Consider the following 23,028-nt stretch of genomic DNA (forward strand, 5'->3'; position numbering starts at 1 on the left):
CAATAGGCTGAACTCTCGCCAAAATTCAAATCTGTGGGCGCAATGGCCTTGAGCGAGACACCGGATACAAACACGACGATTATCAACAGAAATATCTTTATTTTCCGCTTGCAAGTGGACCGTCTAGAGCGTACACGGTAAGTACAACTCATTGTGTTTAAAAAGATTTACGTTTGTGTAGTTTGCGTTGCGTTGTATCTGTGAATGTTGGTTGAGGCTAAATGTTAATGTTTAATTTCATTCCTTTAGGTTCCACGGTGTTTGTTGGCTGTATGTTTTCCACTGCAAGAAGAGGCTCGTATCATTGACCAGCAGGAGCTACAATGGTGAGTACCCCTTTCGTCTTCCATTTATGTTAAACACTTCCTATTTCATGTCTAACAGTACTCGATTTAACAAATAACCATAAATAAATACAGTGTGGGCAGTCACGTTAACATATGTGATTATCCTGCCTAATATGTTTATCACAAATATGTCACTAATCACTAATATGTTTATTTGTTTATCACAACACCTTTGGACCTTCAGCAATCGATTATTTACCTTCATCTACATAGAGACAGAACGATGGTGTCTTAAACATCTCATTCATTTCACCAAATAACTTCACGCAGGTGGATAACGGCCGTCTCGGTCACGCTATGTTGCGTGATGCAGTTTTGAAGAACCAAATGCATTTATTCAATGAATAAGTCAAGCTAGTTCTATGTTTATGATGTTGTAAGTTACGGTACCGATTGAAGTTGAGTTCGAAGCCAGTGGAAAACAGCGCTGCGTTTGTGCTCTCCAGGTACAAATGTTGTGATCTCTGACTGACGACCGGGCGAGACTCGAGTAAGAGATGTCCAAACGAGCTCCGGCAGGGCGGGCCAAGGCGGAGCGAACGGACGCCCTTCAGGCCGCCAATGACGAGCTGAGAACCAAACTGATGGACGTCCAGTTAGAACTTCAGCAGGAGAAGAACAAGGTGAAAACCTCAACAGACAGACACTGCCTGCCTCCCTGCCTGCCTCCCTGCCTGCCTCCCTGCCTGCCTCCCTCCCTCCCTCCCAGTTTTCCCGATGTAGATTAGACATGCGTGTGCCATGACTGTGTCAGCCTACATCAACAAATGCACCGAGGACGTCAGCACCACTAAGAATATCATCACCCGGGGCAACCAACGACCCTGGATGACTGAGGAGGTACGTCAAACGCTACGAGCGCGGAACTCTGCCTTCAAGTCTGGCGACAAGGAGACACTGAGGACAGCGAGAGCCAACTTGAACCGTGCCATCAGGATAGCGAAGCGAGACCGCAGTCGAAAATTTCAGGATCGTTTCCACGACGTCAAAAACATCAGGAGTATGTGGCAAGGCATACGGGCGATTACAGACTACAACTCACCCTCCCCCCCCCCGGTGGGTGTAGTTGATGCTGACTTTCTAAATGGTCTAAATAACTTCTTTGGGAGGTTCGAGGCACTAAACGGCACTCCAGCAGTTAAAACTGTCCCCCATCAGGAAGAGGAGGTACTCTGCCTTGACTCCGCCGATGTGTTGAAGACCCTGAGGAGAGTCAACCCCTGTAAGGCCCCTGGCCCCGACAACATTCCTGGGCGTGTGTTCAGGGAATGTGCAAGTCATCTGGCTGGGGTCATCACAGACATTTTTAACACCTCGCTGGGCCAAGCCACAGTGCCGGCGTGCTTTAAGACTGCCTCCATCATTCCGGTGCCGAAGAAACCTCAAATCACCTCATTTAATGATTACCGGCCTGTTGCACTGACTCCGGTTATGATGAAGTGCTTCGAAAGGCTGCTTAAAGGTCACATCGTTTCCAGACTCCCCCTATTATTTGACCCGTTCCAGTTTGCCGACCGGCAAAACCGCTCCACTCAGGACGCCATCTCCTCCGTTCTTCACCTGAGCCTGGCTCACCTGGAGGAGAAGAACACCCATGTGCGGAGGCTGTTCCTGGACTTCAGCTCAGCGTTTAACACCATCATCCCACAGCATCTGGTAGGAAAATTGGAACACCTGGGCTTCAACACCCCCCTTCGCAACTGGCTGCTAGACTTCCTCACCAACAGACCTCAGTCAGTCCGGGTCGGACAGAACACCTCTGATGTCATCACCCTCAGCACAGGCTCCCTTCAGGGCTGCGTCCTGAGCCCCCTGCTGTGCACCCTGATGACACACGACTGCGTCCTCAGGTTCACCACCAATCACATCGTGAAGTCAGCAGACGACACAACGGTGGTGGGGCTCATCAGAGACAACAACGACCTGGACTACAGAGAGGAGGTGGAGCAGCTGGTGGGCTGGTGCAGAGAAAACAGCCTGATCCTGAATGAGGAGAAGATGAAGGAGATCATCGTCGACTTCAGGAAAAAACAGCCTCACCACGCTCCACTGATCATCAACAGCTCAGCTGTGGAGGTGGTCAGCACCACCAAATTCCTGGGGGTCCACATCACAGAAGACCTCACCTGGACTATGAACACTACGGCACTGGTCAAGAGGGCACAGAAGCGCTTGTACTTCCTGCGGAGGATGAGGAGAGCCCACCTGCCCCCACCCATCATGAGGACGTTCTACAGGAGCACCATAGAGAGCATTCTGACAAGCTGTCTCTCTGTGTGGTGTGGAGGCTGCACCGCCTCCGATTGGAAGAACGTGAGGAGAGTGGTGAGGACAGCAGAGAGGATCATAGGGGCTCCTCTTCCCTCCATTCAGGACATTTCATCTCAGCGCTGCATGTCCCGTGCCCGTAACATCATCAATGACCCATCACACCCCCACCATGGACTGTTCTCCCTGCTGCCCTCTGGGAAGAGGTTTGCAGCATCCGCTGCAGGTCCACCAGGTTCTGCAACAGCTTTTTCCCTGCTGTCATCAGACTGTTGAACACTAGAACTGTTGAGCTCTAAACTGAACTCTGCATCACACATTCACAGAACTGTACTTTATGACACTACGGACCTCTATCTTGCACTATCTCGCACTACCAACTTTACTGAACTTGTATAAACCCTTTAAATAGAAGTTTAATACATGGTTTAGCATTCCTCTGCACACTCTTGAATACTGTTTTGCCTACTTGCACTATTGCATAATTATCACTGCTGCACTTTATACTTATTTTTAATATATATATATATATATATATAGTATATATGTATATATATATATTTTCATAGGATATGTTACTTCTATTCAACTGCAATATCACTACTTTGTTGTAAGACGTATGCAACGGAATTTCGTTTTGTATGCACCATGTGCAGACAAGATGACAATAAAGTTTGTCTAAGTCTAAGTCATGTCAGGTCAGCTGTCTGGAGAGAGAGAGAAGTCAGGACCTGCGGGCGGAGCACCACCGTGCCACCGCCGCCATGACGGAACTCAAAAGCAAACTCCATGAGGAGAAGCAGAAAGAGTTAGCCATTACCAGGGAGACATTACTGCGGCAGCATGAAATGGAGCTGATGAGAGTGATCAAAATCAAAGATGGAGAGATCCAGCGACTGAATGCCTTGGTCCTCAGCCTGAGGGACGGCTCCATGGACAAGGTGATCCGCTCTATCCGTGTCTGACTATCCGCACGCCACGTCGGGCTTCGATGCGGCCGCTACCGTATTGTGTAGCTTGTCCCCAGTAAGCGTCGCGGCGCTCCGTTGCGGTCTCAACGGCCCGGTGTGGCGCAATGTCTGCTCAGGTGAGGAGGGGGGGCGCTTTGCTGGCGGAGGTGGAGGAGACGCGGCGGTGTCGGGAGACCGAGCGGTGTCGCCTCCACCAGGAGCGCGGAAGAAGCCCTGGCAGCGGCCCAGCAGGCCTGGCAGTCCCGAGCGGCCGAGCTCCGATCGGCTCATCACCAGCATCGGGAGGAGCTGAGCCGAACCAAGAGAGACTGCGAGAGGGAGATCCGCCGACTGGTAGGACTGATCAGATGCGCGGTGCGTGGCTATGTTCCCAATTTCGTTGTATACCTGCAGTGCAATGACACCTAAGGCATTCTATTCTATTCTATTTCACAAGAAGAAAATGTCCGGTTGCTCGCTTCGCTTTTGTCACAGCAAAGGTGTTCTAGTCGATTCCAGAACAAAATTGGCCGGTTGCTCTCTTTGTTTTTGTCACAATTCTGGCAAATGAGTTTGCCCGCCTGCCTGAGCGCTCCCCGTTTGTACATCCAGACGGATGAGATCAAGCTGAAAGACAGAGCGGTTAGTGTTTTGGATGAAGCCCTGGGGCCGGCCACGTCCACCGCCTTCAGCTGCAGACTCAGGCTGCCGAGCAGCAGATCGCTGCCCTGAGGGATTCCCAAAGGGCGGGCCTAAACTACCCTGGAAGTGGGGTCAACGCCGCTACTAGCAATCCTCTTCATTGCGTAAGCCACCTCATCACACACTTGCAGTACGCATGACTTAGTTCGTTGCTGGAGGAAGGTAGCACAAAAACAGTTTTGAACTTTGAACGAGTGCTTGTGTGTGTGTGTTGCGGGGCGTTTTCAGTCTCAGGAGGATCGGGACACGCGACGGTTTCATCTGAAAATCGCTGAGCTCAGCGCAGTCATCAGGAAACTGGAGGATCGAAACGCCCTGCTTTCTGAAGAGCGCAATGAACTGGTAATTTATTGACGGCACGCTTGAAGGTTTGCGCTACGTTTGATGCGCGCCATCCAGCGAGGCACCCATTGCGCTTGCTTATTAGTTGAGCGGCGCGGCGAGTCGGTTGCCTGGTAGATGTCTTTTATTGGGAGCCAAAGCCACGATTCCGTTCAAACCGATGCAAAAGGAATGGATACGTTCTGGCCCGCGTGTTGTGCGTCTTTCACATCCCGCACTTCATGCTTGCAGCTAAAGCGACTGAGAGAAACAGAAAGCCAGTTTCTGCCACTCCTGTACAAAAACAAACGCCTGAGCAGGAAGAATGAAGAACTCTCGCTGGTGCTGTGTCGCCTTGAAAACAAAGTGCGCTTTGTCACCCAGGAGAACGAGGAGATGGCAAGCTTGGTAAGTCGACGCGGACAACGGCGGCGTGCCAACAGAGTCCACTGCATTTGTGTTCCACAGAGAAGGCCTAGTTCGCTCAATGACCTGGACCGCGGTTGCGGCCAGCAGGACGGTGAAATGGAGTTCCTTCAAGTTGTGGAGCAGCAGCACATCATCGACGACTTGTCCAAGGTCTTCAGGCAGGCGACTCGGTGCACGTACGGCAGCGCCGCGCTCGCTCGCTGTCGCCAGGAAACCTTTTCCGTCCAAAGCTTGGCCGGCGGCCGCCATCCAAAAAATTGGCCCCTTAAATTCCGACCTTTCAAGCAGGAGCATTGTGCGCACGCGTTTGAACACGCTTTAGACTTGTTTTGCCGTTTTCAGCAGCTCAAAGCTCCCGTTTTGTCAGCGCCTTTGCCACTCGCTGTGCGCTGAAAACGACGGACTTGCCCGGCTGCTCAGCCCGTCAACCATGAGCCGCGAGCGCGACGTCATTGTCCGTAGGCAGCTAGTGGCAAAATGCACCCTGTTAGAGTTGCGCTCGCTCCAACTTATTTTGCAAGAACCACACGGGAGACAAGTAAGTTCTTTTGGACACCTGCAGGTGGAGAGTCCATCCGTTGTACGAATGAAGTCTGACTCTCGGCTCCTGCACGAGCATTTTAATTAAGAGAAACAGGGTGGGTGTAAGAGTGGATTGAATAGAGGAAGCCCTTGACCTCTAGTCAAAACATAGCAAGGGGTGTTTTACGACTTTGTGTAGGAAGGGATAAGCGATAGGGATAAATAAGGGATAAATAATATTATTTATTACAGGTCGCAGTCAAAGTCAAAGCAACACAATGATACGATAAAGATAATCTGGAAAACCCTGACACACCCTGTAGTTGTCACTTTTGGAAAAGACGAGCGTCCCTCCAATCATCGCCGGTGACGTGTTTTTCAGGCTCTGGAGACAGGAGCTCATGTCAGAAATGTCATTGTGAGTCGCGTTTGTTTCTGCGCCGGAGCCGTTCGTTCCCTTTGCATCCAAAGAATCTCAAAGGCGGATTATTTGTGTCGACAGGAGAGAGATTTGCTGCTACGATACCGACGTCGAGAATCTCTGAGGAGGAACAAAGCGTGAGGTCCTGCAAGGTGAGTCTGTTTGTTTGCGGCTGCTTGGTGTTGCGCAAGATGAAATGGCCTTTTTCTCGCTATCGTTCCTCTCGTCGATTCATCGTGAGGTGTCGCTTCAGTTTGTTCAGAGAGATGTTTGCTTCCGCGCCCGCAGGTCATCGAAACATTTTACGGCTACGACGAAGACGTGTTGGTGGACTCGGACGGATCGTCCTTGTCTTTTCACACCGACAGAACCCCCGACACGGAACCCGAAGAGGTAGCCCGCCATTTCTGCCAGCGTATTGGCACCAAACATTCCTCTTCAGCCTGGAATCGGACTCGTCTTTGCGTCGCGGGTGCTTTGTCGCCGGTCTGACTGATTCTGGTACTAGTGCTGTGTTGCATTGGTGTGTGCATGAAGAGGCGGAGCTTCGCTACCGCCAGCTGACGCAAGAATATCAAGCGCTGCAACGAGCCTACGCTCTGCTAGCCCAGACCAGCGAAAGGGGACTACGACGCCGAGAAGGAGATCAAGGTGGCGCCCCTTCCCGCAACCCCCGGCCGGGTCGCAGCCTCCCCGTTCTCACCCAGCCTCGGGTGTTCTCTGGTCTGAAAGGAGGAGGAGGAGCCTCCCTCCTCCTCCTTTCAGACCAGAGAAAAGCTGATGGTAGAAATGGGTCACTATCAAAGCAGAGTAGCAGATCTGGAGTCAGCGCTGAAGCAACAAGGACAGGTAAGCTCATCAATGAGCACACCTTTTTCTCAGACAAAATAGCTACATTCTTCAGTCACTCATCCGTCTGGCATTACTGGACCAACCCCCCCCCCCCGAACGTGGCTGGGAAAATGCGGAGAAAAGCAAATGTCATTTTCCAGTCAACCAAAGAATTTGTGGATGAAAATGACACAACATTCCAAAGCTGTCCACGCGTTTGTCTCTTCTAGAATGTCAAGTGGGTGGAGGAGAAGCAGCTGCTGCGTCAGAGCAATCAGCAGTTGGCCGAAAAGGTGACGGAAAGAAAGGCGCTGGGCGGAGTCGCTTGGCGTCACACCTGTCGGGAAGCCCCGCAGATGAGGTCTGACTGTCTTTTCAGGTCAGGCGGATGGAGGCGGAAGAAGCGCGTCTGAAAGAGCACATCCAGGATATCCGAGACCAAAACGAACTGCTTGAGTTCCGCATCCTGGAGCTGGAGGTGGGAAGACTCGCACAAGCGTGTTGAGGCCAGAGATGTGACGGACGGACGGACGGACGGACGGACGGATGCATGCCTCTGCCTTTCAGGAGAGGGAGTGGCGCTCCCCCGTCTTGAAGTTTCTGCAAGTCCGTTTCCCAGACGGCCTCAGCCCTTTGCAGATCTACTGCGAGGCCGAGGGCGTGAGCGTACGTAAGGTGTCCCTCGCAACCCTAACCTTAACCCGAGGTCCCAGAACACCTTACATTGCTCCTTGCGCCTTTCCCCCGGACATCGTCATCAGTGATCTGATGAAGAAGCTGGACATCCTGGGCTATAACGCCGTAAGTGTATGTCGAACTCCTTATGTTCGCACTCCACGAGACTCGGCGGCTCAAATGTGACTTTTGGAAGGCTTTGCGCTGAAAGAAGCTTGTTGACGCTGTGCCTTTGGGCTCTTGCAGAATCTCACCAACGAGGAGCAGGTAGTCGTGATTCACGCCAGGACCCTTCTCACCCTAGCCGAGAAGGTAACGCGCACGTCCACGCACGCTCTCGCATTCTGCTTATGTGACAGCAGCCTTTCCTCAGTGGTTAGAATACATCAAAGTGACCAAGTCAGCACTTCAACAGAAGATGTTGGACATTGAAAGTGAGAAGGTAGACAGACACGCGACATCAGCCAAGGGGAACTCCGGCAATGTGCCCCAACAATTCTGACCTTGAGCTGTGCTAGGATATGTTCTGCAAGCAGAAGGGCTACCTGGATGAAGAGTTGGACTTCAGGAAGTGTTCCATGGACCAGGCTCATAAGGTAAGCCGCCCTCAAATCTCCCGCCGGACCACTGATGGACGAGGATTGCGGCCCAGAGGATCCTGGAGCTGGAGGCCATGTTGTACGAGGCGCTACCGCAGCGGGACTGCCCCGCCACGGACGGCGAAAAAGCCAGCCACGCTGGCGTGAATGACGTGCTGACGGCGGATCAGAGAGAAGAGCTTAGGAGCGCCGTGGACCAATGGAAGCGAGCCCTGATGTGCGAGTTGAGGGAGCGCGACGCTTGCATCCTCCAAGAGAGAATGGATCTGCTGCACAGCGCGCAACAGGTAAGGGCCCAAAGCCAGCCCGGCACTTACTTGCACGCTTACTGGCTTTTGAATGCCACTTTCCATTTGTCCGTCCTAGAGGAACAAAGAGCTGAAAGAATTCATCGAAGCTCAGAAGAGACAAATCAAACAATTGGAGGAGAAGTTTCTGTTTCTCTTTCTATTCTTCTCCTTGGCCTTCATTCTGTGGCCCTAACACCAGCTGGTGAGTGAGCTCCAGCGGCACCGCACTCGACACCTCCGATACACTGCCAGCCGGTCTCAGACGTTGGCAGACGCTCCGATGCCAACGTATACCCCCCGCCACGGTGACAGAGGCACCGCGTCACACCGGCGCTCATCCAATCAGAAGGCAGGAAAAGCAAATTCACATGCAGGGCACTTTTGAACCAGAAGAGAGCGCCACAAAAAACGGTTGTTGCCCCAAACGCGCACTAAAAAGGGTCAGAATAACAAGAGTCCCACTGGCCAGCCGGGGCCACCCGTCCAGCTGTTTCTTCAGGGGGGAAAAAAATTGGAGTCACCGGTGAGTACATTTTGCATTTAGCTCTGCTTTTCTGCTTCTGTCTTCAAGTGTGTGGCATCCTGCGATCAAAGAGTCAGCCAACCCCAAAGCGGTTGACCTCAACGTCCCACCACCATGCCTACCAGAGCAGGTGACGTGATGCTTTGGACATCCTTCCGTCTCAGATGCCCAAAAGTACTCTTTGCCACATCTGCGGCAATACGGTGTCTTTTCAAAGGTGCAAATAAATCCAGCGTGGGCGGAACACGCACGTCTTCGGTTTTTCCCGCTTTGTTTGTGTGACAGCTGTTGTGAAAATTTTATACAAATAAAGTTGTATAGTACAGGTTTGGCCAAGCCGCAACTCCCGAACCGCATGCGGCTCTTTTATGTTCATATCAACATTTGTGTGTGTGTGTGTGTGTGTGTGTGGGGGGGGGGGGGGTTGTGCGTGTTGGCTTCACTTGAGTTCAATTTGGTATTTTGGTCAAAAGCGCATGTGGTGAAATTCCACAAAGTAGGATGGGCAAACACATTTCTTTAAACTATGAGTGTCAATTGGGCTCTCGAAATGGCAGGGAAAAGATGCACAGCAAAACGAAAATACGTAGATGAACACAGGACGTTTTAATCAGAGTGGGAAAGTTTCTATTTTTTGTTGAACGTGATGGCAAACCATTCTGCCTGATATGTCAGACCTCAGCGCATTTCAAAGATTCAAATCTTCAGCGCCATGCACTTCAGCTCACTCCATGCTAACATTGATCAGGCGTCGAACCCGCATCATCATGCTTAAGAGGTGGCCATGCTAACCAGTGCGCCATTATGTCAACGCATAATAACTAAGTCTACTGGTCAAAACAGCGGTTACTATATGACGTCGCTACGTCGTGGTCACGTGACGCAGACAAGACGTCAATGGACGTGGGCAGAGTTAACTTGTTTAAAAGGGAGTAGGCAGAAGAAATATTTAATTTATTTAAATCTATTTTGAGTGCACACCATTATGCCAATGCATAACAACTGTAAATCTACTAAACAAAACAGCGGTTGCTATATGACATCTGCCACGTCGTGGTCACGTGACATACGTGACGTCGATGGGCGTAACTTTCGCCGGAATTCAAATCCGCGGGGAGAGTTAACTTGTTTAAAAGAGAGTGGGCAGAAGAATTATTTAATTTATTTAAATCTATTTGGTGTGTGCGCCATTATGTCAATGCATAACAACTGTAAGTCTACTAAACAAAACAGCGGTTGCTATTTGACGTCTGCCACCTCGTGGTCACGTGACGCGGACGTGACGTCGACGCCTACTTTACATCCCACCGATCACAGGACTCCTCGGCTGCATAACCGTGCCCCCTTCCCAACCAATCGGATTTGCTATACGCGAAAACGACGCCAATGGAAAGAGCTTCCGCCCAAATTTAAATCCGTGGGCGTGGCTCGCAGCAGGAAGTAGGAAAATGGCGGCGATGTTGACAAAGACACAGCGGATGGTAACATACGACTAACAAGAGAAATATTTTTATTTTCTGCTTGCAACTGGACCGTCCAGAGCGTACACGGTAAGTACAACTCATCGTTTTTAAAAAGAAGTACTTTTGTTGCCCTGAAAAGCGAGTGAGCGTGGCGTTTGTGGGGGACGTCGAATTTCGACGATTCTTTCTGGTCAACGGTTGTAAATGATTGTGTTGATTAAAAAAGAAAACTTGATGTAACTCTACTTTTAACTGCCGTTTCAGATAGATTTGGAATTGCATCACATCCAATTTTGCCTAGAGCGTACACGGTAAGTAACACTCGTTGTGTTTAAGGAGATTTACGTTTGTAATAGCAGAAGTGTAGCCGCGTTGCGTTGTACGTGTGAATGTTGGTCCGGGCGAAATGTTAATGTTTAATTTCATTCCTTTAGGTTCCACGGTGTTTGTTGGCTGCAAGTTTTCCACTGCAAGAAGAGGCTCATATCATTGACCAGGAGCGAGCTACAATGGTGAGTAGCCATAACATTTATGTTAAACACTTCCTATTTCATGTCTAACAGTACTTGATTTAACAAATAACCATAAATAAATACAGTGTGGGCACTGAAGTTAACATATGTGATTATACTGCCTAATCTGTCACCGAGTAGATTGTTGCAAAGTAATATAAGATCCAAAGTTGTAATTCAGAATAGTTTTCAAAAGAAGGCCATTAGAATTATATACAAGTCTGATTACCCTGAACAAGCTATTAATTAAATCACAAATTCTTCAATTCAAAGATTTGGTAGATTATCAGACAAATAATGTCTAACAGTAATTGATTTAACACATCACGATAAGTAGATTGAGTGTGGGCACTCTCAAGTTAACATATGTGATTATACTGCCTAATCTGTTACAGAGTATGTTGTTGCCAAGTAATGTAGAATAGATCCAAAGTAGTAATCCAGAATAGTTTTGAAGAGGCCATTAGAATGATAAACAAATCTGATTACCTTGAACATAATAACAAGCTAAGTGTTTAATATGTCCTATGAAGTCAAAATTGGGCACCATCATGTGGTGAAATTTGGAATTGCATCACATCCAATTTTGCCTGGGAACAAACAGATTACATAAATCTTAGTTTTGAATAAGCCACTCCTTCTCAAACAAGTAAACTCTGCCCATTTTGCGCAGTAGATGTTCTGTTAATATCTAGTATTTATACAAAGTCATAATTTAAATTGCTTTCAACCTTCATTCATCGGTTCAACCAACATTACTCGCTCTTATTACCAACTTGTATTGATTTAACTAAGCGTTTAATACTTCCTATCAGGTCTCAAATCGAGATTTGGCAAAATACAATTTCAGCAAATCCAATTTTGCCAGGGAACAAAAATAGATTAAATAAACTAAATAAGTCCTCTTCCCATTAAATAAATCAGAAAAGTCTGTCTTGTAACCAGTCCTCTTCAAACAAGTAAAGTCTGCCCATTTTGTGCCGTAGATTTTGTGTCTATGCCTAGTATTTAAACAAAATCATAATTTAAACGACTTCTTTCCTTCATTCACTTTGGAAATTTGGAATTGCAGCAAATCGAATTTTGGCAGGGAACAAAAATAGATCAATTAAACTAAATAAGTCTTCTTCCCATTAAATAAATTAAAAAAGTCTGTCTTGTAACCAGTCCTTTTCAAACAAGTAAAGTCTGCCCATTTTGTGCCGTCGATTTTGTGTTAATGCCTAGTATTTATACAAAATCATAATTTAAAGGACTTCATTCCTTCATTCACTTTGGAAATTTGGAATTGCAGCACATCAAATTTTGCCTGGGAAGAAAAGTAGATTAAATAAATTTAATAAGTCTTACTACTTCCCATTAAATAAATTAAATACGTCTTACTTGTTCCCACTCCTTTTCAAAACAGTAGTTTAAAACGAGGGCCCTTCACTCAATCTTTAACCTCAACCCCGCACGTTGTGTTGTATCTGTGAATGTTGGTTGTGGCCAAATGATAGTTTTCTTTCATTCGTTTAGGTTCCAAGAAAACTTGATGTAACTCTACTTTTAACTGCCGTTTCAGATAAGCGGGTATTACGTCGCAGTCAAATGCCGCGGATATGACGTAATTGCCCGAACCTCCGCCAAAATTCAAATCTGTTGGCGCGATGGCCGTGAGCCACTGAGCAGCGACGATTATCAACAGAAATATCTTTATTTTCTGCTTGCAACTGGACCGTCTAGAGCGTACACGGTAAGTAACACTCATTGTGTTTAAGGAGATTTACGTTTGTAATAGCAGAAGTGTAGCCGCGTTGCGTTGTACGTGTGAAAATTGGTCGAGGCGAAATGTTAATGTTTAATTTCATTCCTTTAGGTTCCACGGTGTTTGTTGGCTGCAAGTTTTCCACTGCAAGAAGAGGCTCGTATCATTGACCAGGAGCGAGCTACAATGGTGAGTAGCCATAACATTTATGTTAAACACTTCCTATTTCATGTCTAACAGTACTTGATTTAACAAATAACCATAAATAAATACAGTGTGGGCACTGAAGTTAACATATGTGATTATACTGCCTAATCTGTCACGGAGTAGATTGTTGCAAAGTAATATAAGATCCAAAGTTGTAATTCAGAATAGTTTTCAAAAGAAGGCCATTAGAATTATATACAAGTCTGATTACCCTGAACAAGCTATTAATTAAATCACAAATTCTTCAATTCAAAGATTTGGTAGATTATCAGACAAATAATGTCTAACAGTAATTGATTTAACACATCACGATAAGTAGATTGAGTGTGGGCACTCTCAAGTTAACATATGTGATTATACTGCCTAATCTGTTACAGAGTATGTTGTTGCCAAGTAATGTAGAATAGATCCAAAGTAGTAATCCAGAATAGTTTTGAAGAGGCCATTAGAATGATAAACAAATCTGATTACCTTGAACATAATAACAAGCTAAGTGTTTAATATGTCCTATGAAGTCAAAATTGGGCACCATCATGTGGTGAAATTTGGAATTGCATCACATCCAATTTTGCCTGGGAACAAACAGATTACATAAATCTTAGTTTTGAATAAGCCACTCCTTCTCAAACAAGTAAACTCTGCCCATTTTGCGCAGTAGATGTTCTGTTAATATCTAGTATTTATACAAAGTCATAATTTAAATTGCTTTCAACCTTCATTCATCGGTTCAACCAACATTACTCGCTCTTATTACCAACTTGTATTGATTTAACTAAGCGTTTAATACTTCCTATCAGGTCTCAAATCGAGATTTGGCAAAATACAATTTCAGCAAATCCAATTTTGCCAGGGAACAAAAATAGATTAAATAAACTAAATAAGTCCTCTTCCCATTAAATAAATCAGAAAAGTCTGTCTTGTAACCAGTCCTCTTCAAACAAGTAAAGTCTGCCCATTTTGTGCCGTAGATTTTGTGTCTATGCCTAGTATTTAAACAAAATCATAATTTAAACGACTTCTTTCCTTCATTCACTTTGGAAATTTGGAATTGCAGCAAATCGAATTTTGGCAGGGAACAAAAATAGATCAATTAAACTAAATAAGTCTTCTTCCCATTAAATAAATTAAAAAAGTCTGTCTTGTAACCAGTCCTTTTCAAACAAGTAAAGTCTGCCCATTTTGTGCCGTCGATTTTGTGTTAATGCCTAGTATTTATACAAAATCATAATTTAAAGGACTTCATTCCTTCATTCACTTTGGAAATTTGGAATTGCAGCACATCAAATTTTGCCTGGGAAGAAAAGTAGATTAAATAAATTTAATAAGTCTTACTACTTCCCATTAAATAAATTAAATACGTCTTACTTGTTCCCACTCCTTTTCAAAACAGTAGTTTAAAACGAGGGCCCTTCACTCAATCTTTAACCTCAACCCCGCACGTTGTGTTGTATCTGTGAATGTTGGTTGTGGCCAAATGATAGTTTTCTTTCATTCGTTTAGGTTCCAAGAAAACTTGATGTAACTCTACTTTTAACTGCCGTTTCAGATAAGCGGGTATTACGTCGCAGTCAAATGCCGCGGATATGACGTAATTGCCCGAACCTCCGCCAAAATTCAAATCTGTTGGCGCGATGGCCGTGAGCCACTGAGCAGCGACGATTATCAACAGAAATATCTTTATTTTCTGCTTGCAACTGGACCGTCTAGAGCGTACACGGTAAGTAACACTCATTGTGTTTAAGGAGATTTACGTTTGTAATAGCAGAAGTGTAGCCGCGTTGCGTTGTACGTGTGAAAATTGGTCGAGGCGAAATGTTAATGTTTAATTTCATTCCTTTAGGTTCCACGGTGTTTGTTGGCTGCAAGTTTTCCACTGCAAGAAGAGGCTCGTATCATTGACCAGGAGCGAGCTACAATGGTGAGTAGCCATAACATTTATGTTAAACACTTCCTATTTCATGTCTAACAGTACTTGATTTAACAAATAACCATAAATAAATACAGTGTGGGCACTGAAGTTAACATATGTGATTATACTGCCTAATCTGTCACGGAGTAGATTGTTGCAAAGTAATATAAGATCCAAAGTTGTAATTCAGAATAGTTTTCAAAAGAAGGCCATTAGAATTATATACAAGTCTGATTACCCTGAACAAGCTATTAATTAAATCACAAATTCTTCAATTCAAAGATTTGGTAGATTATCAGACAAATAATGTCTAACAGTAATTGATTTAACACATCACGATAAGTAGATTGAGTGTGGGCACTCTCAAGTTAACATATGTGATTATACTGCCTAATCTGTTACAGAGTATGTTGTTGCCAAGTAATGTAGAATAGATCCAAAGTAGTAATCCAGAATAGTTTTGAAGAGGCCATTAGAATGATAAACAAATCTGATTACCTTGAACATAATAACAAGCTAAGTGTTTAATATGTCCTATGAAGTCAAAATTGGGCACCATCATGTGGTGAAATTTGGAATTGCATCACATCCAATTTTGCCTGGGAACAAACAGATTACATAAATCTTAGTTTTGAATAAGCCACTCCTTCTCAAACAAGTAAACTCTGCCCATTTTGCGCAGTAGATGTTCTGTTAATATCTAGTATTTATACAAAGTCATAATTTAAATTGCTTTCAACCTTCATTCATCGGTTCAACCAACATTACTCGCTCTTATTACCAACTTGTATTGATTTAACTAAGCGTTTAATACTTCCTATCAGGTCTCAAATCGAGATTTGGCAAAATACAATTTCAGCAAATCCAATTTTGCCAGGGAACAAAAATAGATTAAATAAACTAAATAAGTCCTCTTCCCATTAAATAAATCAGAAAAGTCTGTCTTGTAACCAGTCCTCTTCAAACAAGTAAAGTCTGCCCATTTTGTGCCGTAGATTTTATGTCTATGCCTAGTATTTAAACAAAATCATAATTTAAACGACTTCTTTCCTTCATTCACTTTGGAAATTTGGAATTGCAGCAAATCGAATTTTGGCAGGGAACAAAAATAGATCAATTAAACTAAATAAGTCTTCTTCCCATTAAATAAATTAAAAAAGTCTGTCTTGTAACCAGTCCTTTTCAAACAAGTAAAGTCTGCCCATTTTGTGCCGTCGATTTTGTGTTAATGCCTAGTATTTATACAAAATCATAATTTAAAGGACTTCATTCCTTCATTCACTTTGGAAATTTGGAATTGCAGCACATCAAATTTTGCCTGGGAAGAAAAGTAGATTAAATAAATTTAATAAGTCTTACTACTTCCCATTAAATAAATTAAATACGTCTTACTTGTTCCCACTCCTTTACAAAAAAGTAGTTTAAAACGAGGTCCCTTCACTCAACCTTTAACCCTATTTATTCACCTTCTAGGCTAAGTGTTAAAGGCTAAGTGTTAAAGGCTAAGTGTTAAAGGCTAAGTGTTAGAGGCTAAGTGCCAGAGGCTAGGCGCCAGAGGCGAGTTTTTGTGGGCTGAAGTTTTAGTGGGGTTAGTGTGAATACAATCCAAAAGAATACAACAGAATACAATACAATAGAATATAATACATAGATTAAATTCAATAGCTCTTACTACTTCCCATTAAATAAATTAAATACGTCTTACTTGTTCCCAATCCTTTTCAAAAAAGTAGTTTAAAACAAGGGCCCTTCACTCAACCTTTAACCTCAACCCCGCACGTCACATTGTGTTGTATCTGTGAATGTTGGTTGTGGCCAAATGATAGTTTTCTTTCATTCGTTTAGGTTCCACGGTGTTTGTTGGCTATGTTTTCCACTGTCAGAAGGATGAAAATACAAAGTACAACGCTTGGACGTGGGCGAAGACGTCACCGGTGAGTCCTTCCTTCCTATTTATTTACCTTCTAGATGCTAGAGGCTAAGTGTTAGAGGCTAAGTGTTAGAGGCTAAGTGTTAAACACAATACGAACAACACAACGATACTGCACTGAACAACACGATACCGCACTGAGAAACACGATACCGCACTGAACAACACGATACCGCACTGAACAACACCATGCCGCACTGAACACCATGCCACACTGAACAACACCATCCCGCACTGAACAACACCATGCCGCACTAAACAACACCATGCCGCACTGAACAACACCATGCCTCACTGAACGACACCATGCCGCACTGAAAGACACCATGCCGCACTGAACGACACCATGCCGCACTGAAAGACACCATCCCGCACTGAACACCATGCCGCACTGAACAACACCATCCTGCACTGAACAACACCATCCCGCACTGAACACCATGCCGCACTGAACAACATTATGCCGCACTGAACATTATGCCGCACTGAACAACACCATGCCGCACTGAACAACACCATGCCGCACTGAACAACATTATGCCGCACTGAACAACACCATGCCGCACTGAACAACACCATGCCGCACTGAACAACACCATGCCGCACTGAACAACATTATGCCGCACTGAACAACACCATGCCGCACTGAACAACATTATGGCGCACTGAACAACATTATGCCGCACTGAACAACATTATGCCGCACTGAACAACACCATGCCGCACTGAACAACACCATGCCGCACTGAACAACACCATGCCGCACTGAACAACATTATGCCGCACTGAACAACATTATGCCGCACTGAACAACACCATGCCGCACTGAACAACACCATGCCGCACTGAACAACACCATGCCGCACTGAACAACATTATAACGCACTGAACAACACCATCCCGCACTGAACAACACCATGCCGCACTGAACAACATTATGCCGCACTGAACAACATTATGCCGAAATGAACAACACCATGCCGCACTGAACAACACCATGCCGCACTGAACAACACCATCCTGCACTGAACAACACCATCCCGCACTGAACAACACCATGCCGCACTGAACAACACCATGCCGCACTGAACAACACCATGCCGCAATGAACAACACCATCCCGCACTGAACAACATTATGCCGCACTGAACAACATTATGCCGCACTGAACAACACCATGCCGCACTGAACAACACCATGCCGCACTGAACAACACCATCCTGCACTGAACAACACCATCCCGCACTGAACAACACCATGCCGCACTGAACAACATTATGGCGCACTGAACAACATTATGCCGCACTGAACAACACCATGCCGCACTGAACAACACCATGCCGCACTGAACAACACCATGCCGCAATGAACAACACCATCCCGCACTGAACAACACCATGCCGCACTGAGCAACACCATGCCGCACTGAACAACACCATCCTGCACTGAACAACACCATGCCGCACTGAACAACACCATTCCGCACTGAACACCATGCCGCACTGAACAACATTACGCTGCACTGAACAACACCATGCCGCACTGAACAACACCATGCCGCACTGAACAACACCATGCCGCATTGAACAACACCATGCCGCATTGAACAACACCATGCCGCACTGAACAACACCATCCTGCACTGAACAACACCATGCCGCATTGAACAACACCATGCCGCACTGAACAACACCATCCTGCACTGAACAACACCATCCCGCACTGAACAACACCATCCCGCATTGAACAACACCATCCTGCACTGAACAACACCATGCCGCACTGAACAACACCATGCCGCACTGAACAACACCATTCCGCACTGAACAACACCATGCCGCACTGAACAACACCATCCTGCACTGAACAACACCATCCCGCACTGAACAACACCATGCCGCATTGAACAACACCATCCTGCACTGAACAACACCATCCTGCACTGAACAACACCATGCCGCACTGAACAACACCATGCCGCACTGAACAACACCATGCCGCACTGAACAACACCATGCCGCACTGAACAACATTATGCCGCACTGAACAACATTATGTCGCACTGAACAACACCATGCCGCACTGAACAACACCATGCCGCACTGAACAACATTATGCCGCACTGAAAAACACCATGCCGCACTGAACAACACCATCCCGCACTGAACAACACCATGCCGCATTGAACAACACCATGCCGCACTGAACAACACCATGCTGCACTGAACAACATTATGCTGCACTGAACAACACGATCCTGCATTGAACAACACCATGCCGCACTGAACAACACCATCCTGCACTGAACAACACCATCCTGCACTGAACAACACCACCCCGCACTGAACAACACGATCCCGCATTGAACACCATCCCGCACTGAACAACACCATGCCGCACTGAACAACACCATTCCGCACTGAACAACACCATGCCGCACTGAACAACACCATGCCGCACTGAACAACACCATGCCGCACTGAACAACACCATGCCGCACTGAACAACATTATGCCGCACTGAACAACACCATGCCGCACTGAACAACACCATCCCGCACTGAACAACACCATGCCGCATTGAACAACACCATGCCGCACTGAACAACACCATCCTGCACTGAACAACACCATCCCGCACTAAACAACACCATGCCGCACTGAACAACATTATGGCGCACTGGACAACATTATGCCGCACTGAACAACACCATGCCGCACTGAACAACACCATGCCGCACTGAACAACACCATGCCGCACTGAACAACACCATGCCGCACTGAACAACATTATGCCGCACTGAACAACACCATGCCGCACTGAACAACACCATGCCGCACTGAACAACACGATCCCGCATTGAACAACACCATCCTGCACTGAACAACACCATGCCGCACTGAACAACACCATGCCGCACTGAACAACACCATTCCGCACTGAACAACACCATGCCGCACTGAACGACACCATCCTGCACTGAACAACACCATCCCGCACTGAACAACACCATGCCGCATTAAACAACACCATGCCGCACTGAACAACACCATCCTGCACTGAACAACACCATGCCGCACTGAACAACACCATGCCGCACTGAACAACACCATGCCGCACTGAACAACATTATGCCGCACTGAACAACATTATGCCGCACTAAACAACATTATGTCGCACTGAACAACACCATGCCGCACTGAACAACACCATGCTGCACTGAACAACATTATGCCGCACTGAACAACACGATCCCGCATTGAACAACACCATCCCGCATTGAACAACACCATCCCGCAGTGAACAACACCATGCCGCATTGAACAACACCATGCCGCACTGAACAACACCATGCTGCACTGAACAACATTATGCTGCACTGAACAACACGATCCTGCATTGAACAACACCATGCCGCACTGAACAACACCATCCTGCACTGAACAACACCATGCCGCACTGAACAACACCATGCCGCACTGAACATTATGCCGCACTGAAAAACACCATGCCGCACTGAACAACACCATCCCGCACTGAACAACACCATGCCGCATTGAACAACACCATGCCGCACTGAACAACACCATGCTGCACTGAACAACATTATGCTGCACTGAACAACACGATCCTGCATTGAACAACACCATGCCGCACTGAACAACACCATCCTGCACTGAACAACACCATCCTGCACTGAACAACACCACCCCGCACTGAACAACACGATCCCGCATTGATCAACACCATCCCGCACTGAACAACACCATGCCGCACTGAACAACACCATGCCGCACTGAACAACACCATGCCGCACTGAACAACACCATGCCGCACTGAACAACATTATGCCGCACTGAACAACACCATGCCGCACTGAACAACACCATGCCGCACTGAACAACACGATCCCGCATTGAACAACACCATCCTGCACTGAACAACACCATGCCGCACTGAACAACACCATGCCGCACTGAACAACACCATTCCGCACTGAACAACACCATGCCGCACTGAACAACACCATCCTGCACTGAACAACACCATTCCGCACTGAACAACACCATGCCGCATTGAACAACACCATGCCGCACTGAACAACACCATCCTGCACTGAACAACACCATGCCGCACTGAACAACACCATGCCGCACTGAACAACACCATGCCGCACTGAACAACATTATGCCGCACTGAACAACATTATGCCGCACTAAACAACATTATGTCGCACTGAACAACACCATGCCGCACTGAACAACACCATGCTGCACTGAACAACATTATGCCGCACTGAACAACACGATCCCGCATTGAACAACACCATCCCGCAGTGAACAACACCATGCCGCATTGAACAACACCATGCCGCACTGAACAACACCATGCTGCACTGAACAACATTATGCTGCACTGAACAACACGATCCTGCATTGAACAACACCATGCCGCACTGAACAACACCATCCTGCACTGAACAACACCTTTCCACACTGAACAACACCATGCCGCACTGAACAACATTATGCCGCACTGAACAACACCATGCCGCACTGAACAACACCATGCCGCACTGAACAACACCATGCCGCACTGAACAACACCATGCCGCAATGAACAACACCATCCCGCACTGAACAACACCATGCCGCATTGAACAACACCATGCCGCACTGAACAACACCATCCCGCACTGAACAACACCACCCCGCACTGAACAACACGATCCCGCATTGAACAACACCATCCCGGACTGAACAACACCATGCCGCACTGAACAACACCATTCCGCACTGAACAACACCATGCCGCACTGAACAACACCATGCCGCACTGAACAACACCATGCCGCACTGAACAACACCATGCCGCACTGAACAACATTATGCCGCACTGAACAACACCATGCCGCACTGAACAACACCATCCCGCACTGAACAACACCATGCCGCATTGAACAACACCATGCCGCACTGAACAACACCATCCTGCACTGAACAACACCATCCCGCACTGAACAACACCATGCCGCACTGAACAACATTATGGCGCACTGAACAACATTATGCCGCACTGAACAACACCATGCCGCACTGAACAACACCATGCCGCACTGAACAACACCATGCCGCACTGAACAACATTATGCCACACTGAACAACATTATGCCGCACTGAACAACACCATGCCGCACTGAACAACACCATGCCGCACTGAACAACACCATGCCGCACTGAACAACACGACGTCGCACTGAACAACACGACGCCGCACAGAACAACACGACGCCGCACAGAATAACACAATACCGCACAGAACAACACAATACCGCACAAACAGTTTTAGATAATATTACGTCGCAGTCATGTGACGCGGACATGACGTCAATAGGCGGAACTCACGGCAAAATTATAATCCGTGGGCGTGGCTTGCAACAGGAAGTAGGAAAGCGGCAGTTCTGGCAAACAAGACACAGCTGTTAGTAACACGATGACTAACAAGGCAAATATTTTTGTTTTCAGCTTGCAACTTGACCGTCTAGAGCGTACAAGGTAATTACAACTGTTTTTTTTTAGCCCTGAAAAGCAAGGGAGTGTGGCGTTTGGGAGGAATGTCGAACTCGGCGTCTGCTTCCAGCCACAGACGCCAAATTTCGACGATTATTTCGACTGGTCAACGGTTGTAAATTATTGCGTTGACTAAAAACTTTATTTAACTCTACTCTTAACTTTGCCGTTTCAGATATGCGGGTATTACACCGCGGAAATGACGTCAATAGGCTGAACTCTCGCCAAAATTCAAATCTGTGGGCGCAATGGCCTTGAGCGAGACACCGGATACAAACACGACGATTATCAACAGAAATATCTTTATTTTCCGCTTGCAAGTGGACCGTCTAGAGCGTACACGGTAAGTACAACTCATTGTGTTTAAAAAGATTTACGTTTGTGTAGTTTGCGTTGCGTTGTATCTGTGAATGTTGGTTGAGGCTAAATGTTAATGTTTAATTTCATTCCTTTAGGTTCCACGGTGTTTGTTGGCTGTATGTTTTCCACTGCAAGAAGAGGCTCGTATCATTGACCAGCAGGAGCTACAATGGTGAGTACCCCTTTCGTCTTCCATTTATGTTAAACACTTCCTATTTCATGTCTAACAGTACTCGATTTAACAAATAACCATAAATAAATACAGTGTGGGCAGTCACGTTAACATATGTGATTATCCTGCCTAATATGTTTATCACAAATATGTCACTAATCACTAATATGTTTATTTGTTTATCACAACACCTTTGGACCTTCAGCAATCGATTATTTACCTTCATCTACATAGAGACAGAACGATGGTGTCTTAAACATCTCATTCATTTCACCAAATA

General features: G+C 46.4%; 1 protein-coding gene and 1 pseudogene across 1 annotated transcript; both read left to right on the forward strand.

Moving 5' to 3' along the window:
- The first annotated feature begins 844 nt into the window (after nucleotides 1-844).
- Nucleotides 845-8,871, forward strand: LOC148390208 (janus kinase and microtubule-interacting protein 3-like; annotated as a pseudogene).
- A 1,463-nt stretch (nucleotides 8,872-10,334) lies between these two features.
- LOC148390209 (uncharacterized) lies at nucleotides 10,335-22,541 on the forward strand. Its single transcript, XM_088390228.1, has 10 exons — nucleotides 10,335-10,428; nucleotides 10,606-10,652; nucleotides 10,776-10,853; nucleotides 12,418-12,588; nucleotides 12,712-12,789; nucleotides 14,354-14,524; nucleotides 14,648-14,725; nucleotides 16,562-16,650; nucleotides 22,172-22,201; nucleotides 22,392-22,541. Exons 3-10 carry the CDS (start codon nucleotides 10,851-10,853, stop codon nucleotides 22,417-22,419), a joined length of 648 nt encoding a protein of 215 aa, XP_088246354.1. The 5' UTR covers nucleotides 10,335-10,428; nucleotides 10,606-10,652; nucleotides 10,776-10,850; the 3' UTR covers nucleotides 22,420-22,541.
- Nucleotides 22,542-23,028: the final 487 nt, after the last annotated feature.

This window comes from Syngnathus floridae, chromosome 11 (assembly GCF_059516105.1).
Source record: "Syngnathus floridae isolate MCC-2025c chromosome 11, RoL_Sflo_1.0, whole genome shotgun sequence".
Classification (NCBI taxonomy): domain Eukaryota; kingdom Metazoa; phylum Chordata; class Actinopteri; order Syngnathiformes; family Syngnathidae; genus Syngnathus; species Syngnathus floridae.